Source organism: Scomber japonicus, chromosome 18, assembly GCF_027409825.1.
Source record: "Scomber japonicus isolate fScoJap1 chromosome 18, fScoJap1.pri, whole genome shotgun sequence".
Lineage (NCBI taxonomy): Eukaryota > Metazoa > Chordata > Actinopteri > Scombriformes > Scombridae > Scomber > Scomber japonicus.
Window position 1 is genome coordinate 18,157,043 of NC_070595.1, and position 27,651 is coordinate 18,184,693.

The 27,651-nt window shown below is 40.1% G+C and overlaps 1 protein-coding gene across 1 annotated transcript; it reads right to left on the bottom strand.

Moving 5' to 3' along the window:
• Positions 1-844: 844 nt before the first annotated feature.
• plcd3a (phospholipase C, delta 3a) lies at positions 845-27,083 on the bottom strand. The gene is made up of 15 exons (XM_053338058.1): positions 26,783-27,083; positions 18,749-18,916; positions 10,620-10,848; positions 9,163-9,292; positions 8,405-8,630; positions 6,137-6,338; positions 5,878-6,022; positions 5,410-5,562; positions 5,165-5,308; positions 4,907-5,057; positions 4,646-4,762; positions 4,189-4,367; positions 3,325-3,460; positions 2,853-3,002; positions 845-2,762 (listed from the first exon to the last, which is right to left on the bottom strand). Exons 1-15 carry the CDS (start codon positions 26,871-26,873, stop codon positions 2,620-2,622), a joined length of 2,364 nt encoding a protein of 787 aa, XP_053194033.1. The 5' UTR covers positions 26,874-27,083; the 3' UTR covers positions 845-2,619.
• Positions 27,084-27,651: the final 568 nt, after the last annotated feature.

Consider the following 27,651-nt stretch of genomic DNA (forward strand, 5'->3'; position numbering starts at 1 on the left):
ATCATATGTAAGCTTATTCGGAGCACACATGCTAGACTTTTAGCTTTTTTCATGAAATATCTTTATTTAATACGCTTCAAGTTTCCATATCAGACTTGTGCAAGTTCAATATTGAACCAGGACTGGATCCAAACTAGTTGTAATGTCACAAATCATGCTCGTAGGCGTGCCCCTTAAAGTCAGATGTTCAGTGAGCACAGAGAAAATTTCCACTTTCAGCAGATGAATGTGAAAACAGCCTTCTAGTGTCAAACTCTTCACATATATACATCCCTCTGCACACTGAAGCTCAAACATCACTCTATAGGAACAAGGAGAAAAGCATATTATCAGTGGTTTATAACTGAGGTAGAGTTGCTGAATAGATCACTTATAAGGAGTGAAGGATTTTGCAGTGTTAGTAAATGCTCAGAAAATGAGAAAATAGTGCCTTTGGGTGTAGGGCTATTTACAACTGTTGATTTGGTGCACTAATGAGCATTTACAGCAGCAGGACAGCATATTTTGGATTGACTCAGAACAAACTAAAATACCCATGGTTCATGGTAATGAAGGAACATGTCATTAATGTAAAAAAATGTGTCAGTGATGTGTTTTTAATCGTTTTTGGACAACATGGAGGCCTACAGCAGAGAGGAATAAGCTTTATCAGGCTTGGCATACATAGACATCTTGGGTGTTTTCATGTGATTTGCTGACACTAAAAATAAAAAACTATTGAATTTCATGAGCAGCTTGTGAAAACTCCCTTTCACTGGTTGGACAGTTTTACCACTTACCTTTTCGTAATGGGTTACAGAGAACCTGCACCCAAAGCCATTTGTTATCAATCTACATACCTGCACAACTGGTTGGTTGTTAGAAAATGATAAACCCATGAACATTTCTTGTCTTCCCACATTTATTTATAAAACATTCATGCCATTATTACCAAATAGAAAGGATAAACACACCGTATGATTTTTAACAAGCTATAAATCCAAATTTATAAATAAATATAAACCTTATAAGTTTAGTCAATTATTTAAAACCAGTTAATAAAGCTATTAGTTCCAACTAATTAAGAAAAACCCTGCTTAATTACAAATAACCTCCTGTGTGCTTTTGGCTCGGCCTTCGCCCACATACAGTACAGTTCAATGGATCTCTAAATCTCCTGCAGCTTAAAGACTTGCAGTGAGTTTAACAGTTTAGTGCTTAAAGAACTGTTAAATGTAAACCCAACATGGCTGTGTGCCTTTATATTGATCTTTCTGTACCTCTCCAACAGACATCACGCCTCTCTGTCTTCATGGGCAACAACAAAAGGCCTCACACAGCGATGTGTTATTAGTTCTTTTATGAAAACAGTATTTTCTCCTGCATACATAATACAAACAGCCATTCACAAAACAATGTTAACACTGCAAAGTTATACTTCACTCACCATTTGTTAGCCACATGCTAGAATCTCATCTTTATCACACTGTAATTACAGTAATCTATGTGCAGCACCTTTCATTACTGCACCATTTATTAGCAGGGAACATCTTTATAAGAGTATTAAATGATCCACTGTACCCTACAATAATTGGTGGACAGATTAGATTATTGCAATCAGTGTTTTACACCTACTGGTTAATTTAATTCTGACAACAAAGAAATGTTACAGACTTGTCAATAGAAAAGAAACAAACAGCCAACATGCAAGTTATCTTCAAAAGTATAACACAATTTAACTGAATAAACTCATAAGCTTAAGTGAAATGACATGAAGGCAAATACAGCAAGTTACACTTTTTTAAGATCTATCTGCAACCTAATACTGTTTATATTTCAAGTTCATTCATAAACTGTGGAAATCTCGAAAAAGAAAGTCTTTTTCTTAAGAGACATTAAAAGTGCCAGAGTATCTGGAGTTTCAAGTAAGACTAGCTGAAATAAACTCTGAGAATTTGTCCAACCGTCATGAACAATACATCCCGTAGTAATCACTGAAATGGTATTACATCTGTATTACATCACAGTTAGTGCTGAAACATTAATTAATTATAACAACAGTAATATTTATACTGTTTTCAAACTTAAGCTGTAACAAAACCGCTTGTCGTGATTTCATCTAACATGGCATCCTCAGTCAAAAAAGTGCCATTTGAGTTAAACTACCATCTTTCTATAAGTTAAAACAAAATACTGAAGTACAAAAAAATGCAAAAGTATAAGATAACATAACATCACTCAGATATGGAATAACCTCCTACACATGTGAATTATCATTAAGAACTGTTTTGTAGAGCATTACATATCAGTGTGTTTGATGAACCACAGTCATCAGTGCCTCGCTGCTGTTTCTAGAGCACTCAGCGCTGACAAGACCAGATACTCCCACAGTGTATCATGGATTCATTATCCAGCCTGAGGCAATTCATTTGCTGAGAGCCAACACGCTTCTTCATCTCTGATAAACGACATCTTGCATTGGGGAAGTGGCTCAGTGTAAATTGGACGAATTGAGGTCTGGACTGGGAGACCAGCAGGCAGGCAGCAGCAGCAGAAGTCTCTCTCCTCACATTCACAGCTCCCTTTCCAAAGCCTTTTGTTGGTAGAAGAAAGCAGCTCTCCATCTGGTTCAGATGCATGTCATGCCTTGCCTTTGGCAATGGCTGTACGCTCAGACACAGTTTTGATGGGGACTCCTCTGCGGGTCACTTTGATATGGATAAAGAGTGTGGCAGGGGACAGACTGGAACCATCTGCCTTCAGTAAGTGAACATGTCGATAACCTGAGAAGAGAGAATATGGTACACATATTATAAACACCATGCTGACTGTTGTGACTGTTTTTAATATGAGGAGGGGATGTTTATGAGCACCTGTGAGTAGGCTTGTGAAAGGTAAAGTAAACTGTCCCACAAAGGCATTTTTCGAAGTGTGATCGTGGTCCTCCACTAAAAACCGCACCAAGGCCAGTTCAGGGACCTGCAGCTGGAAGCTCAGAGTGCAGTTCCACTGTGGGTTGAAACCTGTAGAGGGCGCACAAGAGCTGTAAATAAATCATTCAGTATTGTACCTTTCAAACAAACCAGTCATGGCGTTGGACAGGAAAAGGCTCCAACAAAAATATGTCAAAGAAATGCACTGCACTGAATCAGGCATTGCAAAACTAAATGATGTCATCTGTTACCTCCTATTTTCGCATCATGACAAAACAGGACAATTATGAAAATAATGATAGCATTACGTTCATTTACAGTAATCATTCATCATAACCTATCATGCACCAACCATCTGCTTAAAACATCCAGACAGCTTATAATAGAAGCTTAATGCTAAATGGTGGATTACCATTGTTGTCAATGCGGTGGGTTTTGCCTTTTGCATTATCAATAGCCACCCCATGAATTTCCACCCACACCTGTGGGTCCACGATGGAGCTAGCCTTGTCTGTGTTGAGTTTTGGTAGCTGCTGTGCAGAAATGATCTGAAAGGGAAAGGTAATCAGTCAAGTTCTTATTGAAAATGTATCAAAATTACATTAAAGTCAAGTCCCATTCATGTGGCCCAAAAACACAAATCCTTGAAGGGCATTACAAGCTACAAATTTCAATAAATGTATTAATGGATAGCCCCTTGAAATGAACCATCTCGTTTTCAAGGGGGTCCAACATAAAACATATATTACAACACAACAACACAATAACATACAGCATGCATAAGGCTCTCAATTACCAACCAACCCACACATAATTCCTGTAAACCCACAGTACCCACACAAAATGAGTAAGAATAAATACCACAGAGCATATAATGTAATGTAATGCCAATCATAATGATATGAATATTAATAATAATTACAATAGTAATAATAAGAATAAGAACAACAAGCATAATAAGAGTAATAATACTAATCTTAATATATACAACATGATACAATATCTATATATCTGTACAGCATGTAACACACTCCATCTTTAGAGATGGCATGTATAAGAACAATAAGGATAATATTAGGTAAATAGAGTGCATACATATATAAATAATAAAAATCAGGAAAAACAATGTATCTCAAAATTTGCAGCGTTGCATTGCAGTATTGTCTGTATCAGATACTAGCATGCTGTCATTAGTTATATTCAATGAATATAATTTGAGATGATCCTAAGTCATCTGATGCTGTGTAAGAATATTCCCCAGTAAATTATGACTCACTTTTATTGTCAGCTGGGTGGGAACATGACCGGGGCCTCCTCCCGTGTTCTCTGGGTTAAAGTTGGATGTGAGACTGCGCAGGAAACTAGGTTTCAGTACGTATCCACAGCGGCTGTTGGGTAGGAAGCGACCCTGGTTGAGGTCCATCTGCTCCCCGGACGTCTGAAAGTTCAGAGCCACTGCACAGCAAATGGAGAAGGGTGAAGTCAGTAACATGATAAACCTAGGCACAGACACACCAACAGAAAACATTTCAGCATGTGTGAACACTGATTTAGAGTAAGTGAATCAGTAAAGTGACATCAATGTCTTGCGATGTTGCAGGAGTGTGTTCTCGGGAGGGTCAATATTACACTTCTTTGGAATTTACTGAGAGACCATAACGTGTTTTCCAAATAAATTGACTCAATTTGCTGCAATTGGAACAACATCCTCGCTTCTACACTGGAGTACTAACCCATCTGGCAGCCACCATTCCACATTTCCTGAGGATCATAGTTGGATGATTGGAGGCGCTGGCCAGAGGGGTAGATCCGGCTCAGCTGCCTGCTGTTGTGTCTTACAAAAAGCTTTCCTGCAAATGAAAAGATAGAAAACCACATGCCAGGGTAAAGTGTGGGCTGATTATATTTTGTGTAGAATCAGCTGCAGTAACGCTCTCAAATCTTTTTGACTTTCTCTCTATAATGTCAAGATGCAATTATTTCCGCCGTTGTACCAGAGTCTTTGATGAGCCGGAGGGCTTCACTTTCAGAGAAGGAGGACATTTCATTTGGTACTTTTTGAGATGTGTTTTCAAATCCGCAGAAGGGGACGCTCCGACAGTACACCACCAGATCTGATAGCTCTGGGCTCACTTTACAAGAGACCTGGGAAGGGCAAATGAAAACATGAAGGAAAATTGATCGATTATCTAGAAAATTCACGTCATTCAGGCAGCCTGCAAGGACTTAATGATTTGTCGTCATAGGCTGACCTTTGCAGGGAGCTTCTTGGGTGTGTTCTTGTTGCTGCTTGCTAGTTCGTCATCTGAGCTTGAAGAGAAGCTGCTGGTCTTTCCCAGCTGGCCCAGGTGAGGAATATGTTTCTTTCCTTTTACTAGAATACGCCCCTTTAGCTCCTGCAAGGAAGGTCATGGGAACAAATTACTTCATTACAAAAGTGGACAGCCAGAGGTCTTTGATCAAGGTTCCAGTAGTAGGTGTGTGTGTTTTTCTGTACCTCAGGAGAAGGCAGATCCTTCTGTGGTTGGCCACTAAGAGGTTTGGTGAGCAGTTTGCTTCCCAGGATAGTGCGGAGGTGTTTGGCCATGACAGCCTGCTGCTCTACAGAACAATGATTCTCCAAGGACAGGATTAGAGGGTATGGCGATGCCTGTGGGGAAGAACGTAGGAAATATCTGATGCCAAGCCATTAAAATGCAATTAGTTCACATAATAGCAACGCCAGCATCTACACTGTAATGCAACAGTATCTCAAAACCTAATCGCTGCAGTGTTGCCTCAGAGCCAAGTATGCAACTGTAACCACCAAATGTGCAGGGAGGTGTGAAGGCCAGAAGTTAGGAATCTGGATGTGTTTACTGACTGACTCCTCACTTCTTTCATTAGCAGTAAGGAGGAGCAGCTTGCATATTGTCACAGCTGAGGATTATTAACAGCAAAAGATAACAAATCAGGTTTCTCTTACCTTGAAGGCGTACTGGGCGATGGTTTCAATTACTTCCTTGAACGGCACTTTGGAGGTGAGAGTGTGGCCGTGGTATATGACAGGTTCACCTTTATCTCCATCCCAGCAGTCCAGCTCCACACAGCGACAGCCCTGATTCAGAGCCCTGACAGTGACACATACTTAATATTACACCACAGGATGGTTACAGAGTGTAGGATTTTCAAGCAGGTATAAAAAAATAAATGATATGCTCTTTGGTGAGTCTGTGTCTGAATACCTGATGTATGGCTCGGTGCTGCTGGCGCTGGTGACTTGGTCCTTGGTTAGATAGGTATTGTGCGAGGATGAGATGAAGTAGTGAGCCAAGGGGTAGGTCATGTCCTGGTAGACTCTGGTATGGCTAGGGTTTAGCAGATCATTCTCCAGGGACAGCATGTACATAGTGAAACCATTCTGGGTCATGAAAAGGTTCTTCTGAGCTGCAACAAATGGCAAAATGTTTTTAATCAAGCTGTTCATCAAGTGGGTTCATCAGAAAAACTGGTGGTTAAACAAAAAGAACTACTAAAGTACCACTTTCTCTCACAAAAAAATCTCATACTTGACATCCATTATCAGGATCAGAATCGCTTTATTTGCCAAATATACCATGTACACAGGAATGTGGCTTGATGATACAGCACAGTGAAACAAGAATATAGGAGATATAGGAGAAGGAGTAACACAATAATAAATAACAATAAATAACAATAATGATAAATAAGATTATATATAGAAGTTAGGAAGAATTATATACAGTTAAGTAATAATGTATGCTATGTATTCGTTGGGCCGAGTAGAGATTGTACCATCCCCATGCAGTGTGTGTGTGTGTGTGTGTGTGTGTGTGTGTGTGTGTGTGTGTGTGTGTGTGTGTGTGAAAGTGCATGTGACTTATGGCCACCTGAGCTGCCTGGCTGTTTGCAGGATGCGTTCCAGTCTGAGTTTGGTGTGGACAGAGGATGAGAGGGTACCACACAGTGCTAGAGGAGGTTAAGACACTCTCAATGGTGTCTCTGTAGAACTGAGTGCAAACTTTCAAGGAGATGTTCATTTTCCAGAGCAGTCTGAGGAAGAACATCTTCTTTTGAGCTCGCTTGACAATATTATGAGTGAGTCTGCCATTCCAAGTCACTGGCAATGGTGGTACCCAAAAACTTGTGAATGTGTTTGTATGTTTCCAGAAATCCATGACAATCTCCATCCTGACACTGAGCTCCAGGTTGTTTTCTGCACACTTCCTGGGCTCCAACCCATCATCGTCATGGATGTGGCCCTGGACTGTGATATCATCAGAAAACTCGCCCAGCTTGATGGAGGGGTGGCTGGAAGTGCAGTCATTGGTGTACAGAGAGTACAGATATGGGGACAGAACACAGCCTTGTGGAGCTCCAGTGTTGCAAGGCAGGAGAGTGGATGCCAAGCCACACCTGTTTCTTCCTGTTCGCCAGGAAGTCTGTAATTCACTTGAAATTGGGTGGGGTACCTGCAACTGTAGCAACTTGGTGTACAGATGGTTGGGAAAGAGAGTATTGAATGTTCGTGACCTGAAGTCCATGAACATAGGTGTTGGACATGTTAGGCAGGAAGTCCACAGCTAATGGCTCTTGATTGTATCCTTGAGAAGGGGCGGGTGTAGGCTGATGGTATTGGGTTGATGGGGGTGGGCCTGACAATGGGCCATCAGTGTGTGTGATTGGGGACCTCTGTATTCAGTTTGTCAGCCAGTGCAGGGAATGGGGTGATTGAAGGGCTTTTCTTATTGTAATCTGTAATTGTGTTTTCCAGCCCGCTGCATGTTCCAGCCTGGCTTTGTACTCCTCTGTGACAGGAGTCCAAATATATACAGTATACTTAGAAATATATATATTATTACTTTATATAGATACTACTACACCTAACAGCACTTAGCAGGCAAACAATTGTCAAATCATTGCTCCCCATCGGCTCGTTTATTTAAGAAACTTCATTTTTCATCTATTTCAACATGCAAGATGCAATTCACAGATGGGGAGACTTTCAGATAGTTTCTTGTCTTGTTTTCAAGTTTATTCCCAGAGCCACTGTTAATCAACAAAACAGCTCATTTTCATCATGTTCACCAAACTCATTAGCAGAAGTAATTTTCTTTACTTTCCTAAATAGCCTCCTTAAAACATAAACCTCACACTTTTTTCCTCTCTTTGTTATTTGAAATTCTTAAATATTTCTCCTTGAAAACTCTTTATGTGTTGTGTTTTGTTCTTTTTTGTTTCATATATTCATGCTATTTAGTTCCTCCTTTAAAATAACCACTCTCACTGCTGAAAACATAAAGTTCATCACTTTTTGTGCAGCATAGGATTTTGTCTCAGTTTTTATAATAGCATAAGCTTTCACAGGTTTAGCCTAAATTACTATTTTGTTAATCAACAGACAGAAACAAAAGTGGGAATTTCGCTGTGCTTACATAAAAATGTTTCTTGTTATTCCTTTAAAACCCTTAATGAGTGCTTTCAGGACCTACCCCAGTCATTGAGCTCATAGGTGAGTATGAGGCTCTGTGCATGATTCAACGAGGCGTCCTCGCCCTGGTCTCCCAAGAAGTCGCGGAGCTCAGCAGTGGAGAGCACACAACCATTACTTGAATAGTGTCTGAACACGGCATCCAGCTCGGGCCGTCGCATCAGCTCTCTGCAGAACTCCTCAATCTCTATGTGATCCAGACGGCCATCACCGGATCGGTCACACCTCTGAGATACAAGGGAGAGGGATGAAAACACACAAGGAAGAATATACTCATATTTAACAAGGTGTGCTTTTGTTATGGGAGTGCTTCAAATTCCCTGTGGGGAAAATTCTGAAATAACTCAACCCAGCTGTGTACACTTACATTAAGAATATGGTTCTCTGAGGAGGCTCAGTATTGGAAATTATGTCGGGAAGGAGCATAAAACCAACAATTCGGGTGTAATAGAGAGCTGGGGGACATAGCAGGCAGTAATCCCCCACAATAAAGAATAAAATGGCTCTTGATTTGTTGTTGGGAAGATAAGAGAGAGGGGGGCTGGTGGTTGGCTTGCCGCTGGCTGGGTAATTGAACACAGACTCTGGACTCCAGGGTGTCACAGTAAGCTGATATGACCCTAACCAGCAAAAATATCCTCCCTGTGCAGTTAGTCCCTCTCTTCTTACTCTTTTAAGACTTCAGAATTCAGTTCATATTAATTATATTTACTGACCACATGATGTTGTAGAAATACTTAAAATTCACATGACCCTGACCTTGAATAAGGAGCGGGCATAATGCTCACTCAGGTCAACGTTGATCATCTGTAACAGCCGTTTGACTTCATCGTAGCTCATCTTGCCGTCCTGGTTCTGATCTGCTCGCCGCAGGTAGCTACGGATCCAAGTTTAGAGGATTAAGGAATAAAACCAGAGTAAACCCAAAGACATATGATATAGACATACAGTTAGGAAAGGTTCTGAGTACATAATGTGCAGAGATAAACTCAAATCTTAGTTGGATTATGCTTTATGATGTGGGTGTTATTGTCTAGGAGAGACGGCAGACACTCTTTGTTCTGTCATAATGTGGCTTTTTATTGTTATTGCCATTTTGCAACCTATTGTTTGACTTGGAGGGGTGTCCCTGTCAAACGTTTTTTCTTCCCTTTCCTGTCTAAGGGGGTTGTTGTTTCAGTGTGTGCCAATAAAATCTGTTTGATGATGTACCTGTGATTAAAGTCCAAATGAAACGAGAATATCTAACTTCTGTATCACAGCGGATTTCCGAGTGAAAGGGGATAGACATAACGTTGGGAGGAATTTGAGTTTTTTCATTGAAAAGTGGGCTAAAGTTGAAAGTGGTGCTGCTAAAAATTAGAGGTTGATCAATCAGTCATCATGATATTATTGGCTGAAATTAGTTTGTTCAAGCCAATGTAAGCACACATCATATTTTGTTTTACAGGAAGAAACCTGATTGGATTTTGAAGAAATAGATTTTGGCATATATTAATAAACAGGTGCACAATATGACCAGGAATGTGGTCTACAAGGATTAAATAGGTTTTTTTTGTTAAAATTTCATCTTGACTTAAAGGGCTATAATTAGTAACATCAACTATCCCAAATTTGCAGCCATACAAGAATAGGGCCTTTAAATTAAATCATTTCACTCAGTTTTAAATCCCATATAGCAAAAGCATCATCCAGCTTTTGTTGAGGTTCGTATTGTTTAACAGGATGATGTCTAAACTCTAAAAACTAACAATTACAATTCAGCTTTTGCCATGAAATCTAACAAGAGACTAATTTTAAGAGAGGAGGTCTACATATACACATTAGACCATTTAAGATAAATATCTCTGGGGCAATGAACTTAGAGACCAAGAAAGCAAAAGATAGAAGATAGCATAAACTAGATAACTGCCCTGTTGATTTATAATGTATGATATGTTCACAAACCTATCAACAGACACTGCAGAAGACAAAAACATTAATGTTATGCACTACCTGATACCTACACTCACATTATCCTGTGGCTATGAGGGATTGTAATTAACAGTGATAGTCAGACTATATTTAGACAGGGCTTTTTTATCTAGTCATTACTGCTCATCTTTGCTATGCTGTGGACGTGGGATAGTGCATGTGACAGCAGAGTCAGTCACCATAGCAATGCGGTCTCAGCAGCACTATATTTATTCTAGCATATTGAAAATTGGGCAGGATATTGGTCCAGTTTTTCTTTCTGAGTCATGTTGGCCACACGCTCCTTCAAAGTGCGGAGCCCTCGCACCCAGCACCGGCCTACATCCTCAGAGGGGCACAGCAGGTCCAGGCTCTTCCTGGCTCCCCTGAAGACCACCGTGAAGCACTGTTTCTCAGGCACCGACCCGGACAGCCGCCTCAGTGCTTCAGACTGACAGCCTTCGCGCACGCACTCCACTTCCGTCACTGCGACTGGGCAAGGAGAAGAAAAGAAAAGAAAGGAGAGTTGCAGCTTTGGCCTGAGATCAAAATAACACATGAAGCAAACAGGCTAAAGGTCAAGTGTTTTTTAGGGAATCATAAATTTCCCCAGGCAGAGTGACACAGCAAGGTGATTGTAAAATATAATACGCGCTTTACACACACCTCAACAGGATAATTTTAACTCTTTGAAATAACCCTTCACTACTCGAGTACATGATCCTCTAACAGAGTTTTTCATCAAGGTATTATTTCATTCAACGCCAAAAATAGTGCGTAGAGAGATTTAAAACATTGATATGATCTCCAAATCTCATATTTGCAGGGCTCTGGTGAAACTGGGCAACGCTTTCTGCCAAAACACAAACACACCCTGGCTCCCAAGCTGAGTGTCACAAAACACATTGGATTCAGCACAGGCGCTCGTCTATTTGTGCACAAAGATGCCTGCAGAGGGGTGTTCACTCAGTTGGGCAATAAGAAGTGTCTGCCTTGACAATAGCCTCATTATCTTGCTGGAGGTCATAAAGCCTCTGCTGTCCACCTCTTCAAAATTACTCCACATTCCTCCTTTGCAGTTATCTCAGAGACATGGTGAAAGTGACATGTTTGTGTGTGTGTGTGTGTGTGTGTGTGTGTGTGCACAGCAGAAGTGTTAAGTGTTGTAAGATTACAACAGATTACACTTCTGCTGTTACACACACACTTTTGAACATAAGGCACAGCACTGAACTGCAGGCATCAGACCTGAAGCTAGGAAAAGGGGAACCAAGCCAAACATTCATCCCGCACACAGACACACACACAGATATGGTGCTCAGCAGCCTGCCAGTGTTGCAATATCCATATCTCTGCCTGCTGAAGTGGTCACCCTACCCTGACCCTGCATGTACCTGCCACAAGAGTCAGTTTTACAGTTTAAGTCCATTTAATAATTTTGAGTTAACAATAAGAATAATCTACATTTTTAAGATTTCATAAGAATCTAAATGAAAGGAAAACCCTGAATAAATGAGTTGAGAAACATACATAATGTAGATGCTTCCACACAGGTGCACTGCATGGTACAATTAAGCAACTAACATGCAAACAAGATGTGTGGCATGTATAAAAATGCTGAGCATGCCCAGCTGTTTGTGATTCTGTTTCAGGATGACAAGAAGAAAATATTTAAGTGACTCTGAAAGAGGGTTGATTTTTGGGGCACAGGAGACAGGAGCTTCAGTCACAAACACTGGTTCATTAGGAATAGTCACTAAATTGACATCTGCATTTAGATCTATGGGAAAGACATCAGTAAATAGGGTTTGGAAATTGTGGTTGACAATGTATATCTGCTGACTGCAATGCTCGTGCACTGGTGTAATATGTAAGGAAAAACAGAAGAGCAACTCTTCCTCAGGTGACTCAGAATGTCGATGCAGGACGTGATCAGACTCTCAGCGAGAAGAGTCCGCGACAATTACATAGAGAGGGATTTTATAGCAGGTCTGCAGTGCATAAACCCCTCATTACAAAGATGAATGCACATTCAAGAGTTCAGTGGTGCAAAAAACCACAATCACTGGTCTACAGAGATGTGGAAATGAGTGATATGGCCAGATGATTCATCCTTCACCTTATTCTTGACAAGTGGACGAGGGGATATGTGGAGCACTCACCAGGTTTGAATGCTTGACCCCTACAGTGAGGGTATCTGGTGGCTCTGTTATGCTATGGGGGGAATTTTGCTGACATGGTTTGGGTTCTTGTCACCTTAGGGGAAAGGGTCACTGCAAATCAATACAACGTTGTCCTGCGTGATCACCTTTATCCTGTGATGAAACATTTCTTGATGGGAGTGGTCTCTTCCATGATAATAATGTCTCCATCAATAGGGCACAAGGGTTCATTGAATGGTTTTTTAAGTATGAAAATGATATGAATCATATGCTGTGGCCTTCACAGTCACCAGACCTCAATCCAACTGAATACCTGTGGGAGATTTTGGACTGACGTGTCAGACCACTATCATCAAAACAACAAATGAGGGAATATCTTGTGGATGAAAGGTCCACAAGATATTCCCTCCAGTAGAGTTCAGAGACTTGTAGAATCAGGCAAAGGCAAAGGTGCACTGAAGCTGTTTTGGCAGCATGTGGTTACCCAACACCTTACTAAGGCACTTGGTTTTTCATTAAATTTGTCACCATTAATTTGTCTGCATGTTTAAAAGGACCTGGCTAAAATTTCCATGGCAGAAGCAATATTCTTGTGTCACAGTGAGGTCGGATCATTATAATTAGTTGCATGCTACGCAGTTACCACGAGAGGCAGAGCACATGTTCGACGGTTTTAAGTTACGTTGCTGTATAGTATTTTTCATGACGATTGGAATTTGAGTTAATGCAGCTAATGAGGTGTGCAGGGTTATCTCTAGGTTTCCATATTATCCTTATAGCTATTGGATATGCCAAAGGGCTAGTTAACATGCTATCAAAGTTCACATAATTCAGTGCTCCTATGTTTCAGTGAATGTCTAGCAAGCTAATTATCCATAAATGTAACTGCTTATAACTGTCAAAGTTAATGAATTATGTGAGATGTAATGGTTATTCCCTATGTGAATGCTCTGCACTAGAGGCATTTCATGATTTTATCTAGTTGTCATGGCATGTTTGACACCTTGTGTTTGTGATTTAACTGGAGGAGAGCTACACTGCTTGTTGTCATCGTTGTAAGGAGTGCTACACAGTGCAACTCGACCACTATCTATTTCTGGCGTGGTTGCAGCATAATCAAGACGGCCCTCTTCTCACTCACTGACCCACAAACCTGCCCAAGCCACCCAATCTATAAGACTACAGGGTGTTCGCATTTAATTGCATTCCAACATCAGGAACGAGGAGACAGGCAGAGGGGAGGTGGGAGAGATAAAGGTCAAGCAACAAGGAAGAAAATAAAAGACAGAGGAGGGATTGATCTTGTGCATGTCAGCTGACATTTCTCTACCTTTAACCCCTCTTATAGTAACTTCTTTTTTCTCAATGAGAATCAGGTCCAGGAATTGAAATTTAATGTCAGTTCAAGACTGAATAAATGCATCTGCACTTTGACTTTTCTTTATAGAGGCAGGTGAAACAGCTCTGGTGAGGTTAAAAAGATAATAAAAGCTCCTATTAAACCACAATCTTATCTTATCTTCTAATTTATACTATTTTTATCATTAATAACAAAATCAATTTTAAAGTGTCTGTTTTGCTTTATATAGTCTTACAGTGTGTTTCTACAAGTTAGGCCACTAATGTAACTGTAACACTGCAATAGCAAGCAATAACAAGATACTGCATGTTCCCTCCTTAAAATACGAACACCTTAACATGTATTCCTTGAATAACTGGATCACCACTATGCATGCTCGGACATAACATCCCATTACATTACTCATTAACTGAAAATAAAAGGTGACTCTGAACACTAGGTATGATGTGTATTAGGTTCCTCTTACACTACTTCTTTGAGAATAAACTGCATTTATAGTTAAATTACAGCCAATGGCTTAAATATTCTGGAAAGCAGAGTTTTAAATTGCCAAAATAAAGAAAGAATTAACAATAAAAATAAAGTTAGTTTAACAGTAGTTTGTAATTTTAGTTTGTATTTCCACTTTAGCCAGGCCTGGGTTTGTATGTGAATGAGAAAGACAAATAAAAGGGATAGGAGCTTAAAGGATGTCTGACTGTGAACAGGACTATTGGGAAATAGTCTAAAACCTGCCATGTTTTGATTTCTACCTTTTTTGGTTTATGTTTCTCATTTCCTGCTGTGACAGAAACCATTTAACTCAGTAGACATGATATAATCAGATGCATGTTCTCTCCCTGTAAGTGAGAGGCTTCACTCCCAGATCTAACAGACTTCCCTTTTGCATCTGCACCAAGATGTGTGTTTAAAGGGTCAGTTCACACAAATTATTCACTTTTTAGTCATGCAATTAGTTTCAGTTCCTTAAAATTAGTTTTGAATTCATTCAGGGAGTACTATTTTCCTCTAAGTTAATACTGGTCACTGGACCATCATGAGTAACCAGGGATCTATTGCAGAAAACAGGTTCAACAAACTCTGAGTCAAACCTTGACCTCTGAGTTCACCAACTCCATAATAGGAAACTCAAGATTGTTTGGTTCCATAACAGCTGATGAGAGTCAGTTCAATCAACTCTGAGTTAAGCATGTGTGTAATGAACGAAAAAAGCCATGGCAATAGGTAAATGCATTGGATGTGGTGATATTAATGAATGTGTATATGGACGGTGGACTTCTTTTTTTTTTTAAGAGCCTGAGTCAGAGCGGGGGTATTGTTGAGTTAACCCAATAAAGTTTTATTCAGTGTTGTCCATTAATTCATTATTTACCAGACTTACATTTCACTAATGATGATGAAGTGGAATCTGACTGTGTATCAGGCTGCAGCCTACATTACATTTTAAAGAAGAAATAAGTAACACTGACAGCAAACATTTAAAATGGGTAGTGCAGTCCAAATTCAAAATATAGGAGGGAGTTGTCTCCCCCTGTCCCCTCCTCCCCAGACTCAAAGCTCACATGGGTTTTTAAGGTCGGGTGGCATCTATCTTAGTTGATCCAGTTTGTTTCCTTGCTTCCATGGCTGCAGCATGCTATTTTTGTGTGCCAATGCTTCACATCTGGGGGGGTGTCAACCTTATCTCACAGAAATATGTGAAATGACCACCACCTCTTAACGCTGCATTTAATGGCGGTGACACTGTAATGTGTTAAAATTAGGTGCAAGCACCACCATCAGGTTGAATGGGCAGAGGGCCGAATCACACAGGTCAAAACTAAAACAGACACTTTGCGCCATGATGGAAATTTCAAAGGAGAGCGTACTGGCTGCAGAAGACAGTATTTCAACTTAGCATATTTCCTTAATCTCTGATAACATATCATGGTCATTTTATGAGTTTGTGATCAAGTCAAGTCAAAGTTCAAAGCACATTAAAAACCTCAGTTGACCAATGTGCTGTACAAGATAAAATAAAACAATTATGAATACAATAAACTATAATAAACACAATAAAAAAACTATAAGAACACAAAAGCAACTAGGATTAAAAGTCAATGCAAAGAGGTGAGTGTTAAACAAGGATTTAAAACTTTCCAGGGTCTGAACAGATTGGATGTTGTACAGTAGACTGTTCCTTAAGTTTGGAGCAGCCAACACAAAGGCTCTGTCACCTGTGGGTTTGAGCTTTGACCTAAGAGCATGCCGAAGCATCTGTTCGGTTGACCTCAGTGCTCTGACTGGAGCATGATGGTGCAACCACTCAGATAAATAGGGTCCGTTTACAGCTTTAAAAACAAGTAACACAATCTTAAACTGGATCCTGACACTGACAAGAAGCCAGTGTAGAGAGGCCAGAACAAATGTGATGTGATCATGTTGTCTCTTCCTCTCTAGTACAGTAAATATATTGTATATTGGTTCTTTAAATATATTTGTTCATCTTCTAAGAGGGACAAAACCAAGGAGGAAGCAATTAAAGATGAAAAATTAGGTAACAATTTAAAAAATATATATTGGTGGAAGACAGACATGACTGTAAGCCCACAATCCAATCCATTAACAGCGGGTTTGGTGATTTGCACTTTAAAGGTTTAAAGGTTAAAATACAGTAGATCTTAAAATTTTACATATCTCGGCTCAACATATCCAGTGATGCTGCTCGATCCGGCTCACTCAGAAATATTAACATATAATCTCAGACATTATAGGAATGATGATCCACTAGTACGACTGATCACATCCTGAGTGATAGAGATAATTATTCATTGCTCCCATGTGTCTAAAGCTTTACTGATTTTTTTTTATTACTAAATTTAAACTGAGATTACACATTATGTGCAATAAACATTTCAGTGCAGGAGGAAATCTAACAAACTGGCAGCTGTCTTGTGTCACAGTGTTATAACAGGGGGACATGCAGAGGTTTTATTCTGAGCTGAGGCTGAATTCACACTGTGCAATGAATATTTGAATGTGAGGGCAAAAAACTGCTGTTCAAAGAAATGACTGATGTGCATGAAAGCAGTGGAAAGTCCTTGAGTAACAAACTAATATTCAACCAAGATTTAGATTCTGACAGACAGTAAACCTGCTAATTAATACGCTTCGAGAGACAGAGAGAAATTCAGGGTTTATTGATAAAGATCGGCATCAGTTACCAAAGTAAATGACCCTGAGTTTCTGAACTTGAAAACCAAGAGTTTCCCTCATCTCAGGGTGAACAAACTCAAGAGTTTTCACTAAATCCCCTTTCTGAAACAAGGCCTGCGGCATTATTTCTGGGAAGAAACACCGCTGTTGAAATTTTCAGTGTCTCAAACATATACAAACAAAACTCCATGTTGCTCCACTGCATTGGCAGAGTTGAGTGGAACAAGTCTCAGCAGGATCGATTTCAAAACCATGGCAAATGAAAATGGCACTACCTACATGTGCTCATGCAGTAATTTAATATTATCATATTAACAAACGTTGCTTCACTGTGTCTTTTAGGTCTGAACTCAGGAACCATCAAGAGGTTTGAAATACGTGGCACATAGGTTTAAACCATGTCAGGAGGATAAGAAAAAAAAGTGTGCTGCTGCGAGCTTTAACTGACCAATTGCTTTCTTACACACACACGACAGAAGAGCATTACAATAGATTAATAAAGCACGTATTAACTTTTCTCTCTCTGCCTGGAAGAGAAATGGTCCGACTCTGGAAATATTGGTGGAAATACCCTTTAGTCATATTTCTAATGTGACATTCAGAATTTAGGTCAGAGTCAATGATAACACCAATTAACGCTGTGCCAGAGAGACTGACCCAGTGCTCAAGTCTGTCCAGCAGAATATTATGATCTGCAGAATGAAATGCAGCACTGAGATCTAACGGGGCAAGCACAGAGAGCTTTTTCTCATTAGTGTTCATTATAAGGACATTCACATATTTGACTAAGGCTGTTTCTGTGTGGTGCCGGGCTCCGTTTCAGTGAATTAAGCCTTTGATGGCTTTTGTGCTGCATGCCTTCAAATTCATCTGTGATCAGATTTGCTTTCCGTCTGCAGTTCTTGGGTCAAATTCTGAAGATCAAATATGACATCTCCCAAATAAAATGTAAAAAAAGAGCATAATCATACATAATAACCACGTTTTGTGAAACTTGGGAATTGACTTCATTAGTGAACTCGTGCCAGCGTCACCTTCTGATCATGTATTAACATGTCAGAAGTGATCCTGCATATTGTATCTGACTCTTTACAAGTCTATGTATCAGTCTTATGAACTGGTGCATAAATTTACAATCATCATTAATTAGCCAAGTTGCAGAGCCAATGATTAGCCTCCTCACTTACCAAGGAAACAAGCAATCCTTTTAATGAGGCAAACTAGAGGAGAGGGCATGAGATAAAGCCAGGCTACAACAGCTCAACAACTCTGAACAATGAGCTGGCTCAATGAGCGTGCTGACTCACATCCCAGTCTTTACTGGACTTTTGGAAGGCCTGTTCGTCTGTTTCTACATTACTCCATTGTATATAAGTCTCCCTCCAGGCAAAGCCCTTTTCCCTCTAATCTGATAATGCTTAAGTTTCCTTTCCGCAAGATGAAAACCTTTCAATGTAGAAGATGAATTCTTGATCATGAGCACTCTCACTTTCAGGACTCCTTTTTCCTCCTTAACCCTCGCCACATCTCACATTAAAGTCCTTTTCCCCTCTTGGTTCTTTGACTCATTCCCAGCTTAAATCCTCTCTCCTGGTGAGTACTCTGATCTGGACAGACCACACACACACTCTCTGTTCTCTCCCTCACCACAGAGCCAGATTTCAGTCATACTTACATGTCTGCTGGGCTTTGGCCTTTCGGGAGCTTTTAGTGGACTCGCACCACACGGTAAGTCCGTCCTCCATTAACCGCAGGGTTCGGCTCTTCTGCCACCTCGAAGAGCGAATTTTCACCATGTTGGAGCCCTGCATCATCACACGTATGTCCTCATTGTCCAGCAGCCCTGGATCACACACAGAAAACAAAACGCAAAGAAGTGTGATTCAGTTTGACCTTGTCTCATCAGCAGGTTGATTTTAAAGGGTAACTTCATTATTTTCCAACTATCTTCCCATCGTTTGTGTCTAAGTGACTAATGGGGGCAACATTTTTTGAAACTGGTCCAATATTGAGCGAGAACGCTTCAGCGACCAGCTGTGAAACAGGCTGCAATGTAATCCGATAGTACCCTGTCAATTTATGCCCACTAAAAGCACTTGTTTTTGCCACTTAAAGGCTCAAATTGTTATCATAAGTGACTGACAACAATATGGAAAGGATCCTACAGAGTAATAAAACTTTATTCTTCACATTTCAATTGAACCGGTCTATTTTTGGTTTTGTCTAACCAAATCTCGCTCAAGGAGAAGTCTCGCAAGAGTTGACTTGTTTCCTAAATAATTGGAGAGAGGAGTTGTGTTGGAGTGCATAAAGCATAGTTGGGTTTTAGTCATCTAAAAGATTTTTGAAGTCACAGCTGAATATTTAGGTTTCTGTTTAAGACTTCTCCTTCAGTGAAACTTCAGTCACCTTCAGTGACAGTGTGCTGTTGCCCAAAATGACTGACATTAAATTCTCCCCTCAATACAATTTCAAAAACTGTTGTCCCCATTACTCTCTTAGACACAAAAAGATGAGAAAATACAGCTTTACTTTGCATGAATCTAATGAGGTTCATCAAAAGTTCATATTGTCTGGTCACTCACTCATATTCCCTCCCAGACTAATTTGTACACAATGGCAGTGAAGTCTATTTCAAATAACAAAGCCTTGCTAAATTGCAAAATGCATGACAGGCCAAGAAAAAGAACAAAAGTAAAGAACTGTATAAAAAAATATCTGACAAATTCAAAGTCAAAGAAATGTTGTAGTTTTATAAGTGAGTTCTTGTCCATGTCAGCAGGGAGTGATGCATCTACCTTATTTAAGTGCCACTTAACCCAAATTCTTTTTCTTTTTCTTCTTTTTTGAGAGTTAGGCGGTGGGTAAAAAAATGACAAACACTAATATTTCCCTCAAAACACACGTTGTTGGCTGGATTCGTCAAACTGACCTCATAAATACAGTCTGCTTATACCCTAAACCCAAGTTTCTGTTTTCTATACAAACCTCACAACAGACTAGGTGAAGCTGTCAGGGAGTGTCCTGTCAGGTGATTTCATGCTTTAAAAAGGTTTGCACAGACAAGTTTCTAAAAGCAATGCCCCTTCTGGTTATATGGCCTCTGAACGACGACTGACTTAAATTTAGAAGAGGTCTAAGAGAAATTGAATGCTGTGCGTGTGAATGGGTCGTGGTAATTTGTAGATTTATTTCTCTCTTGGGACGGGGAGCGGGCCAACAGACGGCAGAAAACGGGGCTGTTATTACAGTTACGGTGTGGAAAGTTGCAAGGGAAGTGCTTGTCATACTAGTTTTCCCCAGCTATTATCAGTGATGGAAACTTAATTATGAATGACTTTGACACAACCAGTATTTAGAAAAATGCAGATTCCTTGGATAGAGGTGATTGTCACTGTTTGTACGGAGCACTGGAAGATTAAAGTTAGACACATAAGGGATCTATAGGCATGGTTAACACATATAATACAGGTTTAAGTTGACAGAGTACCTTAAAGCCTAGTGATGTGGTTTCATATGATACATACTATACTGGGTTTGTTGCATGTATTATATAAAGACATTTTTACATGAACTGGTATTGACCAAATTATAAATACATAATCTAACTCTAAAGTAGAAATGAATAGTTGATTCATGTATAAGTTGATATTTAAGTCAAAATTTGCTGTGTTTTCCTTTTTTTTATTATTACAAATTGAATATATTTCATTTGTGGGTTCTTAGTTGTGCAAAATCAGCAATTTTAAGTAGTAGTAGTAACTTTATTGTCATTATATTGAGGGTCAGATAACAATGTAATTACATTTAGATAGCTGAGGATGGGCTCTGGGAAATCATGATGGACTTTTTGTTTTACTATTTTTTCTAGCTGCTGCTGATTTTAGACTGCAAGGTTGAAGTTGAAAGGACCTGTGGGTTGTGTTTACACAGCGGTTTCCCTGACTCTCATTCCAAAGGTTGAAATATGTCAGACCCACAGAGGAAACATGACGCAATCCAACACTTTGGAGTGGACAATGTTGTATCTATAGACACTTAACGCCAGACTGAAGGAAAACCAAACCAGTGTCAAATCAACTCAACATTTTCCCAAATATAACAATTATTACTTTTGCAGTGGTATAGATAGTTTTATTTCTCCAACGTATCTATCCTTACTGGTGTTTTTACAGCAATGTTTTGGCTTTGTTTTACAAGTCAAGAGGAAATGGAAATGAAGGAAAATGAGTGCAGACAGACAGTGGATGAGCTCCCAGATGATTTTGATCTGGGAGCAGATGCGAATATTTTGTAAGACATTCAGGTTCAAAACAGGTTTCTGAGGGTTCTGCCTTGTGCAAATTCACATTTTGCATGACAGTGAAGATATAAAATATGTCACAAAAAACAGTCTTATGCAAGTTGGTTGAGCTCTGTTTATAATTTATTATAACAGACAGAGGGCAACTACAGTTTTACAGTAGACCTGTTGATAAAAGACATTCAGCTATGCCTCATTGCTTCTTTTGCAGGGATGAATAGGACCTCTCACAGAGCTCTTTTCTCTTTCAGTGCTGCTCAAAGACGAAGTCTAAACAAACTCTCACTCTTGTCAAATATTTCTTCGTCTCTTCTGCTCACCTCTAAAGATTTGACCAGACGCAGTTGGCATACTGTCTTCTCTCTCTTTTCCTAAAATCAGTTAGGTCTTCATATTGTCAGTGCCAAGTGGCTTGAAAGAGATTCTCAGAGGGCCCCCAAAGCTACAGCACAACAGACACTGCTCTCAGTCACCCCCCTCCTTCGGCTACAAACAAAGTGGGCGCAGCCGTGGATTTCTCCCCACTCACAGGGTCGAACACAAAGAAATCCCCCTGCCAGCCCTCCATCCATAACGACCTTGTTTTTCCAAGCTGTTACCACATGCAAGGCATTCCCACAAGCTGAGCACAAGAACCTGATTAACTGCAGGTCACTGACTACGTTAAGCTGCCCAAACAGCCTAAACTGCCTCTGTCTCATCCCACCGCTTCACCTTTTATTATTGGTTATCCAGCCTCAACCACATTCTTGCTTTCCTACCTGCGCTGTTTTGATATCGAACCAAAACAGAACAAGTGAGAACAAGTCTGCAAGCATGAGCCACTAGAGTTTTCTATGCATGGAAACAGAAGCACATTCACATCTTAAATCCACTATGTGCTTCTGTAAGCCTCTTCATAAGTGTGCAAAAGGAGGGATGGGCATGATTCTCTAAAGCAAGACAGCTGAATTGTGTTTTCTTTTCATCGTCTCCCGCAGAAAATCTTGTTGACATCCACTTCATCAGATGGTCAAAGCCCTGCATGCCGACTGGCTAGCAACCACGCTGATGCAACATAGCGTAGAAAAAAATAAAACATTTCCCAGAATGAGCCAAAGAAGTTCCAAAAAACTGGTGAATAACTCTGAACAGCTTTTTTGTGTGTGAACAAGTGAGCTGCGAGCAAGAAAGAAAACAGGCGTCTGCTGAATCAGCTGCAAGACAACAATAAACAAATGAATCCCAAAAGACATATTTCTCCAAGGGGTGTACCAGCACCAGGCGTGGCGGGGTGCCTCCAGGCTGAGAGGAGCATCAGTTAAAAAAAAAAAACGTATCAGCTGGTCAGTAATAGATTGTGTCTGCATGAGTCCTCTTCACTCAGACCCACATACCAGCTCCTCCTGGGACACGGTTCACGTTTCTCTCAGCATAACAACTGTCACGAGAGCCATCGAGCAAGGATTCTATACTTGCATAAAGATAAACAAGTTAGGGTGTTGTCATTATACTTTTGAAGGGCCACTTCAATTTTCTTAATTCGGTCCCACAGCTGTCGTCATGAGATGCTGCAGTCAGCAAGTAGGGCAGTCCTCTCTCTGTGCATCTCTTAATGAAAGGTCCTTGTCTTTAAAGAAAATGAGATCCTAACCTTAAAACCTTGCCTGATCTGACAACAGATTCCTGGAAAAAGGATTAGCAAAAAACTGAGTGTTATTTGGAAATGCAGAATTACTGCCAGTGGTTTTTTGGACAGCACAGAGTTGAACATTAAAGCCATGCAGCCTCTTTGTATTCAGTTGAATTTAAACTGTTTTTGGTCACATATTCTCTTTGTCTACTGCAATGATACATCATTTATTTGCTCATTAATAAACAAGATATGACTCTGCAGTGTATAAAGCAGTTGTTCTATAATTTCCTTCATGTAAAAAGAAAATCCACTAAAAAGACTAAAACCACCAATGAGTTGATCCTACTGACAAGTGTTAGTGTAGTCAAAGCCTGATATTCCTCTTTGCCTTACAGCTCCTTTGTTCAAAAACCATTAACCCTAATCCTCCAGACTGGGGTACTCACAGACCCCAGAGGTATACTTTTTGTCAAATCTCACAGACGCTTTATGATTGTATCATTCCAGTTTTAATGATTTTGTTGCTGCAAGTTCTTCCTAATGACTTCACTTCATTGTTTTCAGATTCTGTTTTAATTAGTGCATTTAAAAAAATACCAATGTATTTTGTCTATGCAGTTTAAATAGATGGAACTATTTATTGAGCCATGGGTCCTGCTGTAAAGTACCTTACACTAGTCAGTCAGTGGTATATGGTTGTAATTCTTGTCAGTCAGTATATTTATATCTACAAATATATATATATATATATATACATATCTATATACTGTATATATGTACACACAGAGATAGAGTACAGAGCATCAGTATATATGTTTAGTTTTGAGTCCTTTTCAGAGTCATTTCCCTGATTCCAGCTTCTCAAATGTGAATATTTTCTGATTTCTTTTGTCCTCTCTGATAATAAACTCAGTTTATTTGGGTTATGAACACAGTGATCAACATTTTCCCCCATATTCTGATAAACCAAACAACTAATGAATGAATCAAGAAGTCTGTGAAGATTCTCTGTCACCCAGGTCCTAGTTGTCTGAGGAGGGTTGAATTGAAAGTAACGAGACTTGGTCGTAAATACTTGAGGGTGTTTTCTCTCTCATCTAGGGGGCCTTCCTCAGTTCTAACTGACTGGTGGGGAGTTTCAGGTATTACACCACTGTGAGGTCGTTAACATTCGGTTCGTCACATCCTGGATATTGTAACGACAGTCATCAGAGTTGTTAAGAGTCACCTGAGGCTGAGTGTAAACCACAGTTATCAGAGTTGTCACATGAAACTAAATATAAATGGCTGTTAAATCTCCTGGGAAAAGATGAAAGGACTGCATTGTAGGTGGGGGGATAAATGGCCTCTTAGACCTACAACGTACACAGTTGTCCTGGAAAGAGGCTCCCTTATCTCTCAGGAGGAGGCAAACTGCTCAGTCTTGACCTGAGGAGCAGCCCCTCCTCTACTGAGCCATGCATTTATTTAAGAGTTAATCAAGATTCATCGATAATGAAAATTATTGTTAGTTGCAGCCCTAATTGAGATCATTAAGAACTATCCAATCAGCTTTCAGTACATGACAGTGTTTGATAATCAGTGTTACAGACACATTTCAGTAGAATCATTACAATTATCAATGAATGCAGTTCACATGATTGGTTTGGCTCTCTGCATGGGATTTATTGGTGTTAAGAACAATATATAATTGCCTTTTTCTAGATTATAAAACGGTAATTGCTAATAAAAGAATGGACCTGCTTATAAAGAATTTGACCTACTAAGCTGTTTTAATCAGCAAGACAACTAATTCATTTAAGTAGACAGTTTCCCAAAGAAAATACATGAAGCTCTGAACTCTGATACAGTAGCTCCAACTCAAACCCACAAAAATGCGGATATGGAGGTTATTTGTGTTGTTGCTGGGCACAAGTTGGCTCTCTCAAGAAGCTAATTGCAGTGTCCCACTGTCACAGTGCCACAGAGCTCCAGAGTTAACTCTGCAGACAACCTTGGACACTTGTGCTGAAATTAAAGCCATAACCCCCCCCCCCCCCCCCCCCCCCATGGGATGTCTGTGGCAACGAATATATTCACAAATACACAAATGCATGTGCACTTGTCTAATTCAAACACAGATTATCTCAAAACTAACATATCTCAGCCTCACAGATGACGTTCACCTCTTAATCTGTGGAAAAGCCTTACAGTAAGCGCACAGATATGTTAGAAAGACCTTTGAAAAAAAGAAAAACAAGCAGGACTTAGTCCTATGACACCACATGACACACACAACTACTGAATTCACTTCATTCCAGCCTGTAAAAGACAAAACTATGCAGTGTTTTTCACTTGATGTAAGTGAGGATTAAACAGGAGGGCACGGTGGGTTAAAGGCCATCTGACTGATTTATGGAGACACATGGCGGTAAGGGGTCGGGGGGAGGGATGACCCCATTGGCTTCATTATTCAGTATTAGCAGGACGCTCAAATATAGATTTGACAGTTGCGTGTTACGTTTTCACAGAGATATAGTTTCGCAACTCAAACAGCAGTAATTCTCAAACAAGACCCTGCATAGTGCTAGAGTTTCAACATGGTCTACAGCGTCAGTGACACAATCCCGGGACACACGAACTGCTGCAAAAATCATTTCTAGTAATGTTCTGAAGCAAGAAGTTAGTTACTTCAGTGCCAAAATGGTTATATTAAACATAAACAAATCAGCTTTCATTAAGTTATATTTGATGAACAATAAGCAATTACTCGTAGGATTTCTGAGAGACTCTGGGGGTAAAATGCTGCACATTATTTCATTTTGAAGTTATGAATGTAGTCACTGTTATGCACGTCTCATAAAGAACTTTCTGATTCATGAAGTCATGCTGTTTACTTGCTGTAAATCTGCCACAGAACATAAACAACATATTACCTTTTTTTTTTACACTACAACACTGTCTGCTGCAAGGACATTTTTATATTTGTGCAGAATAAATAGTCAAATAGCACAGCTTCAATAGTTTTACAAGAAAGGGCAAATGTGTCAGTGGATGTGCCAGACTGCACCGCGGTCCAGATTTCCACACATCCAGAGACTTTTTCCAAGTTTCTGACAGGTGCTGTGTTGCTGCTCAGCAGGTGTCTATTTTGGGTGGGGTGTGAGTTGCGAGTGCTGGTGTAGGCTGGGATGAGATTGGTGAGGAGCCTGAATCACACTTAGTGAGCTAGTGAGCAGTCTGGCTCTTCATTAACACATGATCGCTGCAGCTGCACCCACATACACTGTCCATTACAGCTCTGTTTGATGTGTCAGCAGCTCCTCATTATAAGCTGATTACCAGTAAACTGTCATTTTAGTAGGAGGCTATTAGTACCAGCCTTGTGATTTTCTCTAGCAACATTTTTACTTGGGGTGTGACCAGGTAACTAGGTCAAGTATGTGGACAAACAAAAAGTAAAAGTTAAACAGATATTCAGAGTAACAAACAACACAGATTTTAAGCTTTAAATTATAACAAAAAATAATCAAATAAGTAAGACTGTCAGTAGCCAAGCCCACAAGTAAATAAGCAATCCTGTAACTTATCTTAAAAGTGTAGGAGAAGATTATTAAAATGATAAGAATGCCACAGCGATATAATAAACCACTATAAGCATTAAAATCCCTGCACACTCATACATTCAAAGCAAGGATATTATGGGAATTTGCACCAGAAGAAAAACTGCACACTGAATACTACACACACACTCTTAAATATCATTGTAGTGTTTTTTTAACCTCGGGATAAAAGTTTGGAGGTTTCCTTACCGAGCCTCCTGATGGGATCCATCGCCTTCTCGGCCACTGTCCCCTTCTGGTGTCTGGGACTGGTGGCCGGTGACTTGCCGCTGCCTAACATGATTACAACTTATGGACACTCCAGCGAAATAACTGCAGGCTACAGCTTTAATACTCGATGCAGTGTGAAGTAACACTAAGTCAGAGCGTACAGGTGTCTTTCCACTAAAAAAAAAACACTCCGGGCAGAGACACACAGGGAGAGAGAGAGAGGGATAGGGAGAGGGGCAGACGAGCGCAAGTTATCCCTTTTCCACATGTAAAAAAGTCCCTCCCTGGCGCTGCACTCCATGCCTGTGCGTAATATGACTCCAAACAGGGCGCACACTTTACGCACCCCCTACCTCCTCCTCCCCCTGCCCCAACAAACACAGAGGCGAAACTAACGACTATAAATCAGGGATGGTCAACAAAATTTAGAAACTTTTAGAAAAGTGTACTCAACACATAAGAGTGACTATTTTGAGCCTTTGACGGAGTGTAAGTGGTGTCCATGGGAGGTTTATTGCCGCATGCATGTTCTAACAGGAGCATGAAAGTTAAGAACATATTTAAAATTATGTGCACCCGCTTTTAATTGGCACTAATTTTCTAATATCCGCTGAAATGAAGGATGGCTATAACTCACGCAAGTACAAAAATGCATAACCTCCTTTTTTGGGGAAAGAGTGAAAACCTCGTATAATATGACTTACCAGCATGCTCGTAATTGTGTATTGAGGAACAGTGCCTGAAGGTTTGCCAATCTTTTGCCAAAGTGACTGAAATCCAGGTGTGCTTCCAGGTGAGCTTCATGAGGGCACAGTAAAAAATCCTTGGGCAAATCCAAATGATCCATG